At 61.8% G+C, this 18,402-nt stretch overlaps 1 protein-coding gene across 2 annotated transcripts; it reads right to left on the bottom strand.

The window, feature by feature from the left end:
• Nucleotides 1-214: 214 nt before the first annotated feature.
• Nucleotides 215-18,402, bottom strand: BICRA (BRD4 interacting chromatin remodeling complex associated protein). 2 transcript variants are annotated; one of them, XM_069882234.1, is made up of 13 exons: nt 18,355-18,402; nt 11,918-11,963; nt 11,440-11,482; nt 11,102-11,167; nt 8,582-10,492; nt 4,918-5,095; nt 4,237-4,358; nt 3,837-3,953; nt 3,665-3,723; nt 3,291-3,439; nt 2,269-2,363; nt 1,985-2,087; nt 215-1,466 (listed from the first exon to the last, which is right to left on the bottom strand). In XM_069882234.1, exons 2-13 carry the CDS (start codon nt 11,956-11,958, stop codon nt 298-300), a joined length of 4,053 nt encoding a protein of 1,350 aa, XP_069738335.1. In that variant the 5' UTR covers nt 11,959-11,963; nt 18,355-18,402; the 3' UTR covers nt 215-297. The 2 variants fall into 2 exon arrangements, with proteins under 2 accessions (XP_069738335.1, XP_069738336.1); XM_069882235.1 differs by lacking the exons at nt 3,837-3,953; nt 18,355-18,402.

Below are 18,402 nucleotides of genomic sequence, written 5' to 3'. Positions count from 1 at the left end.
GGGTGAGGCCGATGGGAATCCCGGCCGGCGTTCCGCATCCCAGACTCGCCCGTCGGGCTCGGAAAAACGCGGGGCTGAAGCGGTTCTCTCCCCGCTCCGCTTCCCGCTCTTCCCCATCCGTCCCGTCTCTGTCGGGAAGGCCCGAGCGCATCCGAGCGGCGGCTCCTTCCTCGCCCCCGCGGGCTCCCGAAGCGGCTCCTTCCGATCGCTCGGGAGGAAGAGCCGGGGAGGGGCCGCGGCTCCATCCGAGCGGAGCCTCCGAGGATCCCGGCGGCGGCGGCGGCGCTGGGGTCGCCGTTATCTGTTCAACGTCCTGGCTCCAAGGCCGCCGTTGTGGTTGGGGGCGAGGAAGGCCTCCGGGCGGTGGACGGGCGAGGAAAAGGGGGAAGAGGAGGAATTGTAGGAGGAGGAAGGCGTCCGGGTGTTGTGGGCGCCGGGCGGGGGCTGCTGGAGGTTGAGGATGCTGTCGATGGCGCTCTGGAGATGCTCCGTGAGGGAATCGTCCTGGGGGCTGTCGCTGGAGAAGCTGGCGTTGTCCACCTCCAACGACTCCGACTTGCGCCGCTTGGCCGGGGGGAGCGGCACGTCCCAGGCCAGCTCCGAGCCGGGGTGGTCGGGAGGCTCCGCTTTGATGATCCCGCGGTAGAACTCGTCCTCGGCCTCCGCCAGCTCCTTGACGAGGCCGCCGGAGCCGTCGGCTTTGGGAGCCGCGGGGCCGTCCTGCCGGAGCGCCGGGCGCGACTCGCTCCGGTTGAAGAAGAAAAGCTTGGAGCTCTCCTCCGGCCGGCTCTTCTCCGCGGAAGCCGCCTGGCTCTTGTGGGAAGCGATGACGCCGCGGGCTCCCTCCTCCGGCTTGGCCGCGGCGGGTTTCTCGGCTTTGGGAACGCCGCCCTTGGCGGGTTTCTCGCTTCCGAAGGCATCCACGTTCTCCCGGTAGGTTTTCCGCAGCGGGAGGCGGCAGTAGGTGACGACGGGTTTCTTGTCGAGCGGCGCCGCGTGCTCCAAGGTGCCGTTCATCTGTCCGGCGGGGGCGGCGGCGCCGGCTCCGTGCCGCTCGGAGCCCGGGAGGCCGCGGGGAGCGGGAAGGGGCTGGTGGACGGGATCCAGGGCCGTGTTGTGGATCACTTTGCTCAGTCCGGCTTCCTGCTTGATCTTGAGCTTGAGGCCGATGCGACTCCGGGCCTCGTAGGTTTTGATGGGAGGTTTGCTCCGCGAGGGCAACGCGTCCTCGTCCCCGTCCAGGGAATGCGACGCTTTGGCCCAGGAGACGGACGGGGAGCCCCCCCCGTGCTTGATCACCAGCTTCGGGGGGTTGGGAGGCGGCGGCGCCTGCGACGGAGGCACCTTCGGGAGCTCCGGAGCGGCGCCGGAGGGTTGGGATGAAGACGAGGACGACGAGGAGGACGACGAGGAGGAAGAGGAGGACGAGAGGCTCTGCGGGCGGGACGAAGCCGAGACGTATTCCTCTAGAAGGGAAAGTTCAGGCGTCAGCGCCGGCGCCTCCCAACCGGCTTTTCCGTCCCCAAAACGCCTCCGGATTCCAACCGCAGCACCAAATCCCAGCGGTTCCGAGGCGCCTGGGGTCGTTTTCCTCCCTTTCCCCCCTCTCCCCACACGGAATTCCCACTTTGCGCCGCGTTCGTCCCACTCGGATCAACCAAACACGCCCCCTTCCCAAAGAAGCTCCGGAGCGGCCGGGATTTGCCGGCACGGAGATGTGTTGGTTCCGAGATCCAAAGGCAGAGGAGCTCAGGCCACAGCCGGGAACCCTCCCCCTGCTTCTCCGTGCCGGAAAATCCCGACTCCATCCCGCCCTGCGCATCCCAGGGCAGCGACAGCTCCCGCTCGTCCTCCGAGGGACCCCAGGACCCTTTTAGGGACCCCAGGACCCTTTTAGGGACCCCTGGATCCAACCGGCCAACCTCCAGTTCCAAGTGCGGAGACAGAAAAAGCGGAGAAGCGTCGGGAATATCCCATCTCCCACCTGGTTTCTCCCTGGCCAACTGCTTGTCCAAGGCCAGCGTGGTCTTCTCCTCCTGGATGAACATCCGATCGATCATCACCATCTCCGCGGAAGGCCGGACTCGCTGCCGGGAGAGGGAGAGCGGCGGTTACCCAGCGGGAATCCATTCGATTCCCAGATGATTCCCACTCCCGGGCCTAAAACGCCGCTCTCTGCCGGGTTCACGGCATCCTGCCGGAGCCTGGATGGAGCCGAGGGGAAAAGCTGGGCTCCCAGCCTCCGGAAAGGGCCGGATCCGGACTCACCCGGGATTCCTCCAGGAGGAGCAGCCGGTACTTGTTGAGCATGGCTTGTGTCCGCTTGAGCAGCTGAGCCGACACCGCCTCGAACTCCTCGTCCACTGCCAGGAAGAGGGAAAAGGGGTTTGGATCCCAAGGGAAGAGGGAAAAAAAGTTTGGATGCCGAGGGAAAAGGGGCTTGGATCCCAAAGGAAGAGGGAAAAGAGGTTTGGATCCTGAGGGGAAAGGGGCTTGGATCCCAAAGGAAGAGGGAAAAGAGGTTTGGATCCCGAGGGAAAAAGAGGTTTGGATCCTGAGGGAAAAGGAAAAAGAGGTTTGGATCCCGAGGGAAAAGGGGCTTGGATCCCGAGGGAAAAGGGAAAAGGGGCTTGGATCCCACAAGAAGAGGGAAAAGAGGTTTGGATCCCGAGGGAAAAAGAGGTTTGGATCCCGAGGGAAAAGGGAAAAGAGGTTTGGATCCCAAGGGAAAAGGGGCTTGGATCCTGAGGGAAAAAGGAAAAGAAGTTTGGATCCCGAGGGAAAAAGATGTTTGGATCCCAAAGGAAGAGGGAAAAGAAGTTTGGATCCCGAGGGAAAAAGAGGTTTGGATCCCGAGGGAAAAAGAGGTTTGGATCCCGAGGGAAAAGAGGTTTGGATCCCGAGGGAAAAGAGGTTTGGATCCCGAGGGAAAAGAGGTTTGGATCCCGAGGGAAAAGGGAAAAGAGGTTTGGATCCCGAGGGAAAAGGGGCTTGGATCCCGAGGGAAAAGGGAAAAGAGGTTTGGATCCTGAGGGAAAAAGAAAAAGAGGTTTGGATCCCGAGGGAAAAGCGGACATGGGGGCGGTGGAGCCCCCCGGGTGGGGAAAACGGGAAGCAGGGAGCCCCGGGCTGGTGAGGAACCGGCTAAATCCCAGGTCTGGGGATTGCACCGAGCGCACGGAGAGCCGGCAAACTCCCTGCTCCGTCGCTCTGGGAACGGGGGCAAAGGCCGAGCCGGCTCCTCCGCTCCTGGGAGCCCCAAATCCCGCTGCCAGCCCCCTTCTCCGTACCCTTGCGGCAGTCCTGGGCCGCCGGCAGCAGCCCCTGGTAGACGTGGTAGGGCAGGAGGCGCTGGACGGCGTCCTCGACGGAGCGGAACGGAGTCTTGTAGTCGGGATGCAGCACCGCGCCCTGGTGCTTGTGCAGCTGCTCCAGGCAACTGCCGGGAAGGGAAAAAACCAGGGATAAATCCCGGATGAACAGCCCGCCAGGCTGGAATCCCACAGGGAATGGCAGCCGGGACGGTTGGGAGAAGCTCACGCCCTCCGCGGAGGCATCTCGGTGCTTCCAAGCGGAGCACGAACCCCGCGAAGGGGCGCCGCCCGGCCCCGAGCCGCACCGGGAAGGAGTTTTCCGAAGATTCCCGGCGTTCCCGAGGACTCACCAGGCCTCCTTGCTGGGCTGGAGCGCCGGGGTTTTCTTGGAAGCGAGCTGGCTGTCGTACTGCGGGGAGAAGAAAAGGAGAAAGGGGGACGGCGTCGGGATGGGCCCGGCTGGGAAGAGCTCTCCGAAGGCTCTCGGGATGGATCCCGACGGATGCGTCCGCGGGAGCTCACCAGCGGCTGGCTCTGCCCCGGGACCAGCGTTGGGAACGCCTTCCCGACGGCTTGGAGCTGCAGGGAGCCCTTCCCGAGGTTCAAGCCCGAGACGGAGCTGATGACACTGGGTTTCGGCTGCGGGAAAGACGGGAAGAGTGGGATTTATCCCGAATCCCAAAGGGATTTTCTCCAGTAACCAGAAGGAGCAGAGTTTGGCTCGGGAGGGACCTTCAGGACCAGCCGGTTCCACCTCCCACTGGATCAGAGGCTCCAAGCCCCATCCAACCTGAACTTTGGGAAGCGGGAAAAAGGCCTTTCTGGATGTTAATCCCTCCTCCGGGACGCAGGCAGATGGATTTGATCCCTTTCCAGGCAGGAAAGTTTGGGATACGATGGAAAAGGCTGGAAAATCCCTCACCTGGAGCGGCTGCGGCCTCGCTGCTCCCGTCGGGCCTTGGGATGCGGCTCCTTTCCCGGCGGATCCCGGCGTCGGAGCGCTGGGAAAGGCTTTGGTGTCCGGAGGAACCGGGGCGGTGACGCCTGGGAACACGGAGAGACGGGATTCAGGGAGGCGGGATAGGGAATAAGATCCCCCAAAAAACGGGGATTGGGTGCAGTCTAGGAATGAAATCCCCAAAAAAACGGGGATTAGGGGGAGTTTGGGAATGAGATCCCAAAAATAATGGGGATTGGGTGCAGTTTGGGAATGAGATCCCCAAAAAAAATGGGGATTGGGTGCAGTTTGGGAATGAGATCCCCAAAAAAACGGGGATTGGGTGCAGTTTGGGAATGAGATTTCCAAAAAAACGGGGATTGGGTGCAGTTTGGGAATGAGATCCCCAAAAAAACGGGGATTAGGGGAAGTTTGGGAATGAGATCCCCCAAAAAATGGGGATTGGGTGCAGTTTGGGAATGAGATCCTCAAAAAAACGGGGATTAGGGGAAGTTTGGGAAGAGGGGGGATCCCAAAAAGGAGGAAACGGGCGAGTTTGGAATCCCCAAAATGGGGATTGGGGGCAGTTTGGGAAGGAGGAGGATCCCAACCCCATTCCTGCATCTCTCTCCGTGCCGGAGCGGAGCCAGATCCGTGGGGACCGACCTGCGGAGGAGGCCGGGAGGGCGGCGGGCGCGGAGGCTCCCGAGGAGGCGGCGGCCGCTCCGGCCTGGCCCGGGGCGCTTCCCAATCCCGAGGATCCGGCGGAGACGAAGGGGCCGAGGGCCGGAGGGGCCTGGCTGCTGGGGGGCGGCTTGGGCTGGAGGATGATCCCGTGCGGAACCTGTTTGGGAAGGGAAAACAGCGTCCGTGAGGCGAGGAGACGGCCCGAATCCGGCGCGTCCAAGGGATCGGGGACGCTGGCGGAGCCAGATCCGCAGCCCCGAGGCCTTTCCCATGGGAACGGAGGGGAATCCGGGAACGAGATCCCCCCGAACGTGGGAACTGGGGGGGCGTTTGGGAGCAAGATCCCGCGGGCGAAGGCACCGGCGGGTCTGTGCTCCGAGCGGCTCCACGATTCCCGTCGGGAACGCCGGCATCCCGCGGGATCCGGCCTCGGGAACTCCGACCCGACGCCCGCTCCGGTTTCCCTTCCCTCCTCCTCCTCCTTCCCGACCCCAAAATCCCGGGCAGGCGCCTCGACGAGCGGCAGGGCCCCAATTCCCACAGGGAAGCGGCTCCTCCTGCCCCGTCGGGACGGAACCGGAGGGTTTTCCCTCCGGCGAGGCCTCAATTCCCTGGTTTTTATCCCGCCGTCGGGAGCCGGTCGCTCCTTATTTACCTGCTGGAACCTGTCCAGAATGGGCTTCGGCTGAGGAGCGGGATTGGGAAGGGCCGGGAATTGGCTCGGGAGGCCGGGAAAGCTGCGCGGCTGCTCCGCAGGCAGGTGGAGAGCGGGAGCCGGAGCTTTGCTTGGGAATTGGAGCTGGAAATGGGGAGGCTGGGAATGCTGCTGGAGCTCGGCCGGCGCCGCCAGCTGGAGCGGGAGCGCGGCCGGAGAGGCTTCGGGCTGCGCCGGAGCGAAAGGCGTCTGGGATTGGGAAGGGGGAAGGACGAAGAGGCCGGGAAGGGGAGCCTGAGGGGTGCAGGAGCGGGAAAGCGGCTCGGAAGGAGGCCGGGAAAGGCTCTGCGGCTGGGAAGGAGGCCGGGAATGGGGCCGGGAAGGAGGCCGGGAGAGGGGCTGGGGCTGGGAAGGGGGTCGGGAAGGGTGCGGAGAAGGGAGCTGGGCAAGGTGGGCGGCCGGGAGCTGCGGGGTCTCGGCCAGGGGAGGAGGAGGAGGAGGAGGATGCGGAAGCGAAGGGGACGGGGAGGCTCCAGGGAGCTTCTGCTGCCCTGCAGGGAACTGCAACAGAGAAGGAAAGAGGCAGGAGTTAGTCGAAAATCCACGGAACCGAGCCTGGAGCCACCCGGGGATGCGGGGATACGGCACCGAGCCGGGATTCACCCCGGGATAAGGCACCAGTCCTGGATTAACCCAGGGATTGGGGGATACGGCACCGATCCTGGATTAATCCAGGGATTGGGGGATACGGCACCGATCCTGGATTAATACAGGGATAAGGCACCAATCCTGGATTAATCCAGGGATTGGGGGATACGGCACTGATCCTGGATTAATACAGGGATAAGGCACCAATCCTGGATTAATCCAGGGATTGAGGGATACGGCACCGATCCTGGATTAATCCAGGGATAAGGCACCAGTCCTGGATTCACCCGGGGATTTGGGGATACGGCACCGATCCTGGATTAATCCAGGGATTGGGGGATACAGCACTGATCCTGGATTAATACAGGGATAAGGCACCAATTCTGGATTCACCCGGGGATTCGGGGATGCGGCACCGATCCTGGATTCACCCAGGGATAAGGCACCAATCCTGGATTAATCCAGGGATTGAGGGATACGGCACCGATCCTGGATTAATACAGGGATTGGGGGATACGGCACCGATCCTGGATTAATACAGGGATAAGGCACCAATCCTGGATTCACCCAGGGATTCGGGGATGCGGCACCAACCCTGGATTAATCCAGGGATTGGGGGATACAGCACCGATCCTGGATTCACCCAGGGATAAGGCACCAATCCTGGATTAATCCAGGGATTGAGGGATACGGCACTGATCCTGGATGAATACAGGGATAAGGCACCAGTCCTGCATTAATCCAGGGATTCAGGGATACAGCACCAATCCTGGATTAATCCAGGGATAAGGCACCAATCCTGGATTCACCCGGGGATTTGGGGATATGGCACCAATCCTGGATTCATCCAGGGATTTGGGGATACGGCACCGATCCTGGATTAATCCAGGGATACGGCACCAATCCTGGATTCACCCGGGGATTTGGGGATACGGCACCGATCCTGGATTCATCCAGGGATAAGGCACCAATCCTGGATTCACCCGGGGATTTGGGGATACGGCACCAATCCTGGATTCATCCAGGGATAAGGCACCAATCCTGGATTCATCCAGGGATTCGGGGATATGGCACCGATCCTGGATTAATCCAGGATTCGGGGATGCGGCACCACTCCCGCACTCATCCCGGGCTGCTTTCTGGTCCTTGAAGCCCCGATCCCTACGGAAAAGCGAAGAATTGGAGGGGGAAAAGGCGGAATAAAGGGCTGGAGGCACGGGAGCGAGCGGCCGGCGAGCGGGAAGGGGAGAAGGCAAAGCAGCGTTCCAGGTTAGTGCCAAGCGAGCGGGAGCAGCCGGAGCTCGGATGGGGAAAGGGAGGGACGGGGAGGGAGAGCCGGAGCAGCTCCCGGGCCGCCAGCTGGGAATCTGGGACGTGAGGGCCGGAAAGCCCGGGATGCCGGAGCCAGAGAAACCCGCCGGGTGCCGGAGGGAGCAGCCTGCTCCCTCTTCCCCGGCAGCAAATCCCTGGCTCTTTTCCCTCGGCGACGCGCGGATCCGATAGAAGAAACCGGAGCGGAGGGAAAGCTTGGGAAGCGTCCGGCATCTCCCGAGTTCTCGGAAGCAGCAGCCGCGCTTCCGAGCTTCGCCTGCTTCCCACCTCCTAGCTCCACGACACAAATCCATGGGAAGAGACGCCCACCCCGGCTGCGCTCAGGATCTTCCCAGCGGATAAGGCACCCGCAGGGATTTGGGGGGACAACCCAGCCGGAGCGACCTGGGAGAGGCCGGAGAAGGCCAGGAAACCGGGACACAACCCAGGCGCATCGGCTCATCCCGAAGGATTCCCGCTATTCCCAAACCCCAGGGGGGCGGCGAGTGCGTTAAAGCCCCGGGAAGCACAATCCCATCCCCTTCTCTGATGATCCAGGGGTATCGGGAGCTCACGGAGCAGCGTGGCCACCCGGAAGGGGAGTTTAGGGATGAGGAGACCCCCAAACGGCTCAAAGTGGGTGTCCAAGAGCCTTTTCCTGGCGTCGGGAAGAGCGGAGGAGGATCCCGCCCTCTGGAAGCGGGAACTGAGCTTCCAGAGGGTGGGATCTGAGCTTCCAGAGCGGAACCGAGCTTCCGGAGCCGCCTGATTAAAGCTGCGGCTCCGCTAACGAAGGAGGGAACCTCAAGCGGGACGAGCTCTACCCGGAGAACGGGATGAGCCGGCTGGATCCGTCCCCATCCCTTCCTTCCGAAGGAGCCGGTCAACCCTTCCCGAGGAAGGGAATTCCCTACGGTGGGAAGACGACACGCCGAGACTTCCAGGCCGCGGGAAGCCAACGGGAAGCTTCCGAGCCGGCCGCGCGCCGGGCACGGGCCTCGGAATGCCCCACCGGAGGGTTCGACTTGCCTGCTGGAGGAACATCTGCATGGAATCCTGGTTGATGACGGTGCCGGCGATGATCTTCTCCGGGCTGGACGCCAAGCCGGGACTGGGTTGGGAAGCGCCGGGCGGCTGGGCGGGAGGAGGAGGAGGAGGAGGAGGAGGAGGAGGAACGTTGAGCTGGAGCGGAGCCGGCGGCTGGGAAGCGGTTTGGACGGTGAGGATGGAGGCCTGGTCGGCGCTGGGAAGGAGGCCGGCGCCGGACGTCGGCGGTGCCGGCACGAGGCCCGGGCTCTGGCTGCTGCCGGAGGGTTGGATGCCGACGGCCTGTCCGAGGTTGTCGGCGGCGTTGAGCATGGCCACCTGGCTGGGAAGCGTCACCCCCTGGAGCACCGGCTGGCCGAGGGACGCGCCCACGGCCGCGGGGCTCTGCGTGGTCAGGCTCCCCGCCAGCGAAACCGGCATCTGGAACAGCGCCGGCTGCCCCACCTGGCCCGGCTGGAGCTGGATGGGCCCGGAGAGGATGTGAGCCGTGCCGTGGGCGTTGGGCGAAGCCAGCACCTGGCCCAGGTTGAGCTGCCCGGCGAGGTTCTGGTTGGTGAGGATCTGCGCCGGCAAGGCCTGGTTGGCGATGATGTGGGCCTGGCCGGCGGGATGCGACGCCGTCAGGATCTGGCCGCCGACGTTGGCCTGGAGGGCCGAGAGCTGCTGCGGGAGCTGCACGGCGGAAGCGCCGGGGAGCAGGAATTGGTTCTGGCCCTGCAGCACGGCCTGGGGGACGTGCTGAGCGGGGATGACGATGCTGCTGCCCTGGTTGAGCAGGTGGACGCTCATGGGCTTGCTGAGCGCCTGCTGCTGCGGCGCCGGCTGCTTGAAGACGTTGGCCGGGATCCCCTGCGGGAAGCCGGATAAGACCACGTTCTGCGCGGGTTTTCCGGCCATGAAGGTCAAGTTCTGCTGGGTTTTGGGCTGCTGGATGGCGGCGGCGGCTTCGTTCTGGATGGTGAGGGTGGCGTTGTTGGAGGAGAAGGGCTTGGGAGTGATCTGGTAGAGCTTCTGCTGGAGAACGCCGGCCGGCTTGGGCTGGATGGGAGTCGGAGTCCGGTGGATGATGACGTTCTGGGCCTGCACCAGGGGGCTGCTCAGGTTGGAGGTGACGGTGAGCGGCTGGGAAGCCTGCGTCCCCGAGACGCTGCCGAACATGGAGCTGCCGTTCAAGGTGGTGGTGGCCACCGCCGGGAGGTTCTTCTGGATAACGAGGCCGGCGCTTTGCGGAGAGACGCCGGCCGACGCCAGCGTCACCTGCTGCTGCTCCGGAGCCGGCTGCGCGATGTAGCTGCCCACCGGCACCGTGGCCACTTGGGAAGGCGGCACCTGCTTGGCGATGAGGGGCTGCGCCGACTGGTTGATGGCCATGACCTGCTGCCCCACCACCTGGATGGGGCCGATGCCCAGCGCGCCGCCGGGGCTGCCGTTGGGCAGGCCCTGGAGGTTGGAGATGGGCTGGATGGTGACGTTCCCGAGGCCGACCTGCTGGAGGAAAGGCTGGACGCTGATGGCCTTGTTGACCACGTCGGCTCCCACCGGCTGCTGCACCAGCGCCTGGTGGGTCAGCACGGCCGGAGGCTGCAGCCCGATGAGGTCGGCGCCGCCGGAGAAGATCTGCGGGGTCCCGTCCGACGCCGCCTGCACCACCGGCTGCAAGGTGGGAAGCTGGAAGGAGCCCAGGTCCAACTCGGCTTCCGCTTCCAGCGTCTGCTCCGTGATGTTGGCCTCCTGCAGGCTCTGCTGGAGGATGTCGCAGGGCTGATCCGAGTTGGCTCCGGCGCCGGACGGGGAGCCCAGGATGTCATCTTCCAAGAAATCCAGGTCCACGCTGGTGCTGGGCTGGTTCTGCTCCGCGCTCAGGTGGTTCCCGGAGGATTCCTGGACGTGGAGCTGCGAGAAGAGCGGTCGGGAGAAGAAAGGAGAAGGAATTGAGCGCAAGCGGATGGAAGGAGGAGTCAAATCGGCTCCCGAGAGGATCGCTACGAGCGGAAGGCGCCTCGGCATTCCCGGCGGAGCCAGAGGGAACGACCCGGCTGGAAGGAAGGGATGAAAGCTTCGGCTTTTCCCACCAGCACCAGGAGTTTGGGATCCGTCCCTCGTCTTTCCCGCTCCGGACGGGAAGCGGGAACTCCCTGATGTGGAAAGAGCGCTCCAAACTCCTCGGGGAAGCAGGAGGGCGGAGGATGGATGTCCCCGAGCCGGGAAAACCCGGGAAGAGCAACACCCCGACCTCAGATCCGACCGGCTCGAGCGCCGGAAAAACCAGCTGTAGCGCGAGATTAAAAATTCCAAGAGGAATCCAACCTCGTTTGATGAGTTGATTTGGATCTCAAGCATCACCAGCTTTGATCCCGAGGTTTGGGGGGGAAACCAAAGTGGAGGAGGGGGAAAAAAAAATGAATGGAAGAGGATCCAAAGGGATCGGGATGGAACCAGGAAGACGATGGGAATAAAAGAAGAGCCCCTCATGCTGGGGCGGAGAAAGGAATCCATACGTACCCCAGCACCTTCCAAAAAGGCGCTGGCTGCATCTCCTGTGTTGTCCAGGAGATCCTCACTGTCAATCTGGAATTGAAAAGATTCCGTTTACTTTCTTTTGGGATAAAAAAAATGGGATCAAACCCCTTGGAGCGCGAGGGGGAGGCTGCTGGGAAGCGCCGAGTTCCTGGTCGGAGCACCCTGCTCCGTCTCCAGCTCGATGCGTCCCAAAATCTGAGCTGGCGCTCCTAAAAATCCCTAAAAACTCAACGATCCTGGACTTGGGAACCTTTTTCTCGCCCTCAGATACGGAAAATCAAGGGAAGGAGGAAAAGGGAGAGGACGGAGACGGCGCTCACCTTCTCAGATCCATGGAGGAAATCGTTCAAGGCCTGGGGATCGCTGGAAAACAACAGAGAATCCGTTAGGGATGCGCAACACGGGCTTCCCGGCAGTTCCCAGCACCGCGCTGGCTGGGTTTTACGGGATACAAATTCCCAGAGAAGGGAAACATCCCTCTCTCTGATCATTCCGTAAAGCCTTCATTCTCAAGAGCTTCCCAGTCCCTTCCCAAGAGCTTCCCAAGCCCTCCGGAAAATCAGCCGCTGTTGGCGTCAACGGGAATTCCCGGAATCCTCCTCCAGAACAGGCTTGGAAAAGCCCGGAGAGCTCCAAGCTTCCCCAGAGGAACTCGATCCGGAGGGGTTCAGAAGATCGGGAAGAGCGCAGAGCTCCTCGGAGGCCGCTCTGGATGATTCCCGGGACAGAGAGAGACGGGAACGGCCTTTCCGCCCCTCGGGATTCCCGGGAATCCCGCCAGCTCCCGGAAGGACTCACCAGATTACATCTAGCAGGCACCGGCCGTCTTCATCATCCATGTCAACTGGAAAGAGCAGAGAGAGACGGCGTTATCCTCGGAAAAGCACGGAGGCCACCCTTGTTCCCACCACCCCGACGGCCGCCTCGACCCGCCCTGGACCTCGGGATGAGGACGAGGAACGCTGCGAGACCGGGAAGCGGAGCGGGGATCCACACCCTCCCGGGAATCCCGGGAATTCCAAGGAGGAGTTGGAGCGCCCACCCTCGCCCTCGCTCCGCGCGGATGAGCCGAGTGGGAACCGGAGTCGGCCAAGGGATCCGACTCATTCCCAGCCTCAGCATTCCCACCTCCCTCTCCCAACATTCCCAGTCCAGATATTCCCGGTTCCCTCTCCCAGTGTTCCCAGTTGGGCAATCCCAGTCCCTCCTCCGGGTGTTTTCCGTATCCCTGCTCTCCAGGCAGAACAAATCCCATTTGAATCCCTCTCCTCCAGGTCCGAATCCCTAAATCTGGCTTCACAGCCAAGTTCCACCAGCGGATCCAGGGGTTTTTTGGGAGCCGGTGCTTCCAGGAGTCTTCCTCATCCTCCTGACTCCTGACGGATCCCGTTCCTCCTCTTCTGCTTCACCTCCTCGACCCCAATCCCAGATTTTCATCCCAGTTTGGGGGTTTTAGGGACATTTCCCTTGACTCCGACCTGGCGATTCTACGATCCCACGATTCCGTTGCTGCCTTGGAGCAAGGTCAGGGATCAAAACGTGGAAGAAGCTGCAGAAAACTAGGACGAGCCAGGAAAAATGGAGGAAAAGCAGATGGAAAAGGCGTTGGGAAGAGCAAGAACGGATCCCAAATACTTGGAAGCAGATATGGAAAAGAAAAGGAGCACGGGATGCACCAAATATTCCTGTGGGGATCGTTCCAGCTTCTCCATCGCGGAGTTTGGTTGGTCTCCAGCTTCAAATCATCCGGAAAAGTTTGGTGGCATCACCGGGAGTTTCATCCACTCCGGAATGGCGCCGGCAAAGAGACGTTCCCGCTCCTGTCGGGATAAACTCCGGAGCAGGAGGGAATCGAATCCGTAACGTGCGGCTGCCGAGCTTCCCGGTTCCAAGCAGGGACGCCTCCCGCTGGATCCGGTTGCTCCAAGCCCCATCCAAGCCAGCCCCGAACCCCTCCAGGGCTGGGGCAGCCACAGCTTCCGTGGGCAACCCGGGAATCTCGCCGGAGAACATTCCTTCCGGAGATCTCCCCTCCATCTTCCTCTCTTCCAGCTCAAAACCCTCATCCCATCCCTCCCCTCCCCGATCCAGAGCCCCTCCCCAGCTCTCCGGGAGCCCCTTTCCATCCTGGAAGCTGCTCTAAGGTCTCCGCGGAGCCTTCTCCTCTGCGGGATGAGCAATCCCAACTCTCCCAGCCCGTCCGAGGTTCTCCAGCCTCCTCTGGCCTCGCTCCAACGGCTCCGTCTCCTCAAGATTCCGGAACTGGGTCCCCTCCGAGCGGAGCAGAGGTGGAGAAGCTTCTCCCTCGCCTGCTGGATCCGCTCTCCGGATGCACTGAGGACACGGATGGCTTCCGTGCTTCTCCTCCCCCGTCACCCCAAGTCCTTCTCCTCGTGGATGCCCTCCATCCGTTCTCCATCCAGCCTGGATTTGGGATGGTCCCACCTCTCCAGGTCCCTTTAGGTCCACCCCTGCTGGATTTATCCATTGGATTCGTGGGAGAGAAGGGAAAACCACAGATTTTCCGGGGCGGAAAGCTGGAAACGACCGTTTGCCAAGGGGGATTGGAAGGCGCCGCACGGATCCCATTGGGAATGGGAGAGGTTCTCCATCTCCACGTGGATCTGGTGGGACACCAAACCCTCTCGCAGCCGCTCCCACCAGGATTTAAGGGCAGGAGAACTCCCTAAATCCAGCCGGTGGGTTCCAACTTCCCGGCACGGTGGGAACAACCACAAAGATCCAAGCTGTTATTCCTAGCGGACACTAAAAAAAGGGAACAGCCCGGATTCCGAACATTCCGACCACAAGAGCCTATTTTTAACCCCCAAATCAACGTTCCCACCTTTGGACGCTCTCCCAGCAACTCCTTAACCCCCATTTTCCCGCAACCCATCCACGTAATTCCATCAATCCCGCTCCGATGGCGACTGCCGCAGTATTATGGGATGGGGAAGACAAGGGAGACTCCTCCGATTCCGGAATTCTTTGGGAGAGGACCGAGAACGGGAAGAACCACCAAGCTCCAACTCCCAAGCCCGGGAATTCCACTTCCAGAGAGGATCCGCATGGAATTAGAAGCCAAGTGGGACCTCGAGGGATTGGACACAAGGAAAAGGATACAGGGAATCAAGAGATCGGATGCAGGGACTAGGATGCAGGAAATTAAGGAACTCGATTCAAGGGATTAAGGGGTTGGATACAAGGAATTAAGGGATTAGGTGCATGGAATTAAGGGGTTGGACACAAGGAATAGGAAGCAGAAAATTAAGGGATGGGATACAAGGAATTAAGGGATGGGATACAGGGAATTGAAGACCGAAGGGCATTTAGAGGTGAACTGACCCCCAGGTCAGCTCAGGAGCCGAACCGCGTTCCGTGCGGATTGTTGGGTTTGGGAGCAGGAGGAAAGAGGCACCAGCTCCAGCTTTAAAAATTCCAGGTGTTTTCTGGCTGCTTTTCCACTTCCGTCTGCTTTTCCACTTCTCATTTCTCAGGGATGCAGTGAATAAATCCAAGGGAAAAAAAAGCCACGGAGGTTCTGGAAGCTCCGCTCCCTTTGGAGCGTTTGGGTTGCTCCTCATCCCAAAAGGATGAGACACCCACAACCCGAGATTCCAGCCAGGACGTTCCCAACGGGACGAGAGGGCCACCAAATCCCATCCGGAATTCCTGCTTCGAACAACGAGCTGGGGAAGGAAAAGGATTTCCCGGCTCTCCCAGCAGAGGTTTGGAGCGGCGGAAGTGAAGGATCCGCATCCTCCTTCCCAAAGAAGTTATTCCCAGCGCCGTGAAGCCGATTCCAAAGGGCTTTCCCACTTTTCCATCCATTGGGAAGCGTCGGGAAGAGGAGAGAAGACGGGTTTCTGCCTCTTTGAGTCCCAACCAGCCTCCGAAATCCCGATCCCGAAGGTTTTCCGCAGGCGGATGCAGCTCCGCGCCCACAGCCGCGGCCTTTCCCGACGGATCAACTCCATCCGGACGAGGAAGCGGCTCCCAAACACGCGCGGAACGGAAAACTGGAGCGGGTCGGCCCCACCGGCATCCAGCCCAGCGCGGATCCACTCCGGAACGATTCGGGATCGAGCCGCTCCGTACAGAATCCCGCAGCAACCCCAAAGCTCCCTCCTGCCTCAGTTTCCCTTCGGACAAATCCCACTTCCCTCGGCTCAACTGCATCGGCGCAACAGGAGTTAACGGCACCGAGAATCCATAGGGAGAAGGGATGGAGGGGGAAAAAAAAAAGGGAAAATCCGCTCCGAAAGGGAAGCCGGGGAAGTACTGGAGCGTGAGGAAAACTGCGGAGCCAAACGCGAGGCCACGCGGGGAAAAAGCGAAGCCAAAGCGCGACAGGAATGGTGAAAACATTCCGGACTGGAAGTGTGAGCGGCAAATGAAAACCAGAGGAGGATTTGAGGCACCGGAGTTTATTCAGGGAACGGGGATTTATGGCTCCAAAAGGGAAAACTCGGGAGCGCTAACGTGTCGGAGGGTGATCCCAGCCCCTTGCAGGCCCATCCCAGGGCATCCCGGACATCTTCAGGTCCATCCCAGCCCCTTCCAGGCCCATTCCAAGGGCACCCCTCCCTCTTCCAGGTCCATTCCAGGACATCCCAGCCTCTTCCAGGCCCATCCCAGGGCATCCTGGCCACCTCCAAGCCATCCCTGCCCCTTCCAGGCCCATCCCAGGGCACCCCTCGCTCTTCCAGCTCCATTCCAGGACATCCCAGCCTCGTCCAGGTCCATCCCAGACCATCCCTACCGCTTCCAGGCCCATCCCAGGCCATCCTGGCCACCTCCAGACCCATCCCAGGCCATCCTGGCCACCTCCAGGCTCATCCCAGGCCATCCTGGCCACCTCCAGACCCATCCCAGGCCATCCTGGCCACCTCCAGGCTCATCCCAGGCCATCCTGGCCACCTCCAGGCCATCCCCACCGCTTCCAGGCCCATCCCAGGCCATCCCGGCCACCTCCAGGCCCATCCAAAGGCATCCTGGCCACCTCCAGGCCCATCCCCACTGCTTCCAGACCCATCCCAGGCCATCCCAGCCTCGTCCAGACCCGTTCCAGGGCACCTTTGCCACCTCCAGGTCCACCTCCAAGTCCATCCCTGCCCCTTCCAGGTCCATCCCAGACCATCCCTACCGCTTCCAGGCCTATCCCAGGCCATCCTGGCCACCTCCAGGCCCATCCCCACCGCTTCCAGACCCATCCCAGGCGATTCCAGCCCCTTCCCCGGACGAGGAGGTCGAGGAGGAGGAAGGGAGGAGCGGAGCTGTGAGGTGAGGGGAATCCACCCCTTCCCAGTTGTGCCTGCGCTTCCCGATCCTTCCCAGCGAGGAGAAGGAAGTGAGGAGGGGGACGCTCCCCACTTCCCACCCACGCTTGAACTTCCAGACCCATCCCAGGGCATCCCAGCCTCTTCCCAAGATGAGGAAAAAGGGAAAACAGGGGGACAACCCCTCTGCTTCCCTTCCAGACCCACCCCAGAGCATCCCAGCCTCTTCCAGAGACACGAAAGAGGGGGGACACCCCCTCTGCTTCCCTTCCCAAGCCATCCCACAGCATCCCAGCTCCTTCCAGAGGCAAAAAAAGAAGGAAGGTGGGGGGACACCCCCTCTGCTTCCTTCCAAGCCATCCCAGCCTTTTCCAGAGATAAGGGAGAAGCGAGAAAGGGGGGACAACCCCTGTGCTTCCTTTCCCAGCCATCCCAGGGCATCCCTGCCTCTTCCAGAGACACAAAAGAGGGGAGACACTCCCTGTGCTCCCTTCCCAAGCCATCCCAGAGCATCCCAGCCTTTTCCAGAGATAATGGAGGAGAGAGAAAGGGGGGACACCCCCTCTGCTTCCTTCCCCGGCCATCCCAGCCTTTTCCAGAGATAAGGGAGAAACGAAAAGGGGGGACACCCCCTCTGCTTCCCTTGCAAACCACCCCAGGGCATCCCTGCTTCTTCCAGAGATAAGAAAGAGGGGGGACAACCCCTCTACTTCCTTCCCCGGCCACCCCAACGCATCCCAGCTCCTTCCAGAGGCAAAAAAAAGAAGCAAGGTGGGGGGACACCCCCTCTGCTTCCCTTCCAAGCCACTCCAGGGCATCCCTGCTTCTTTCAGAGAAAAGAAAGAGGGGAGACACTCCCTGTGCTTCCTTCCCAAGCCATCCCACAGCATCCCAACCTCTTCCAGAGGCACGAAAGAGGGGGGACAACCCCTCTGCTTCCTTCCCCGGCCACCCCAGCCTTTTCCAGAGACGAGGGAGAAGCGAAAAGGGGGGACACCCCCTCTGCTTCCCTTCCAGGCCATCCCAGCTCCTTCCAGAGGCAAAAAAAAGAAGCCCGAGCGGGAGACACCCCCTCTGCTTCCTTCCCCGGCCATCCCAGAGCATCCCAGCTCCTTCCAGAGGCAAAAAAAGAAGCAAGGTGGGGGGACAACCCCTCTGCTTCCTTCCCCGGCCATCCCAGCCTTTTCCAGAGACGAGGGAGAAGCGAAAAGGGGGGACAACCCCTCTGCTTCCCTTGCAAACCACTCCAGGGCATCCCAGCCTCTTCCAGAGATAAGAAAGAGGGGGGACAACCCCTCTGCTTCCTTCCCCGGCCACCCCAACGCATCCCAGCTCCTTCCCGAGGCAAAAAAAAGAATCAAGGTGGGGAGACAACCCCTCTGCCTCCTTCCCCGGCCATCCCAGCCTTTTCCAGAGACGAGAGAGAAGCGAAAAGGGGGGACACCCCCTCTGCTTCCCTTCCAGGCCGTCGCAGCTCCTTCCAGAGGCAAAAACAAGAAGCCCGAGCGGGAGCCACCCCCTCTGCTCCCTTCCCAAGCCACCGCAGCCTTTTCCAGAGACGAGGAAGAACCGAAAAGGGGGGGGGACAACCCCTGTGCTCCCCTTGCAGGCCATCCCACAGCCTCCCAGCTCCTTCCAGAGACACCAGAGAGGGGGGGACACTCCCTCTGCTTCCCTTGCAGGCCTCGCTGGGGCTCCGCAGCCTCTCCCTGAGGCGATTGAGGGGCAGGAGGAGGATGAGGAGGAGGATGAGGAGTGAGGCGGTGGGGGAGGGAAGGTTGGGGGCTGTTTTTCTCCCCCGGGGCCTGCGGTCGCGGGGCTCGGGGGGCCCCCCGGGGCGGCTCGGGGCGGGGGGATCCGCCGTGGGGGGCTCGGCCGGGGGAAGGAGGGGTGTGGGGAGCCGGCTCGGGGGTTGATTTCGAAGGCGAAAAGCGCCTCGCATTGTACGAAACTCACCGTGAGGTTTGAGAGCGGCGGCCGGCGCGGGGTCTCCCAGACATCCCC

The sequence above is a fragment of the Phaenicophaeus curvirostris genome, unplaced genomic scaffold (genome assembly GCF_032191515.1).
Source record: "Phaenicophaeus curvirostris isolate KB17595 unplaced genomic scaffold, BPBGC_Pcur_1.0 scaffold_93, whole genome shotgun sequence".
NCBI lineage: Eukaryota > Metazoa > Chordata > Aves > Cuculiformes > Cuculidae > Phaenicophaeus > Phaenicophaeus curvirostris.
Note: the sequence above shows the minus strand (reverse complement) of the source record. Positions and strands in the feature narration are given on the sequence as shown.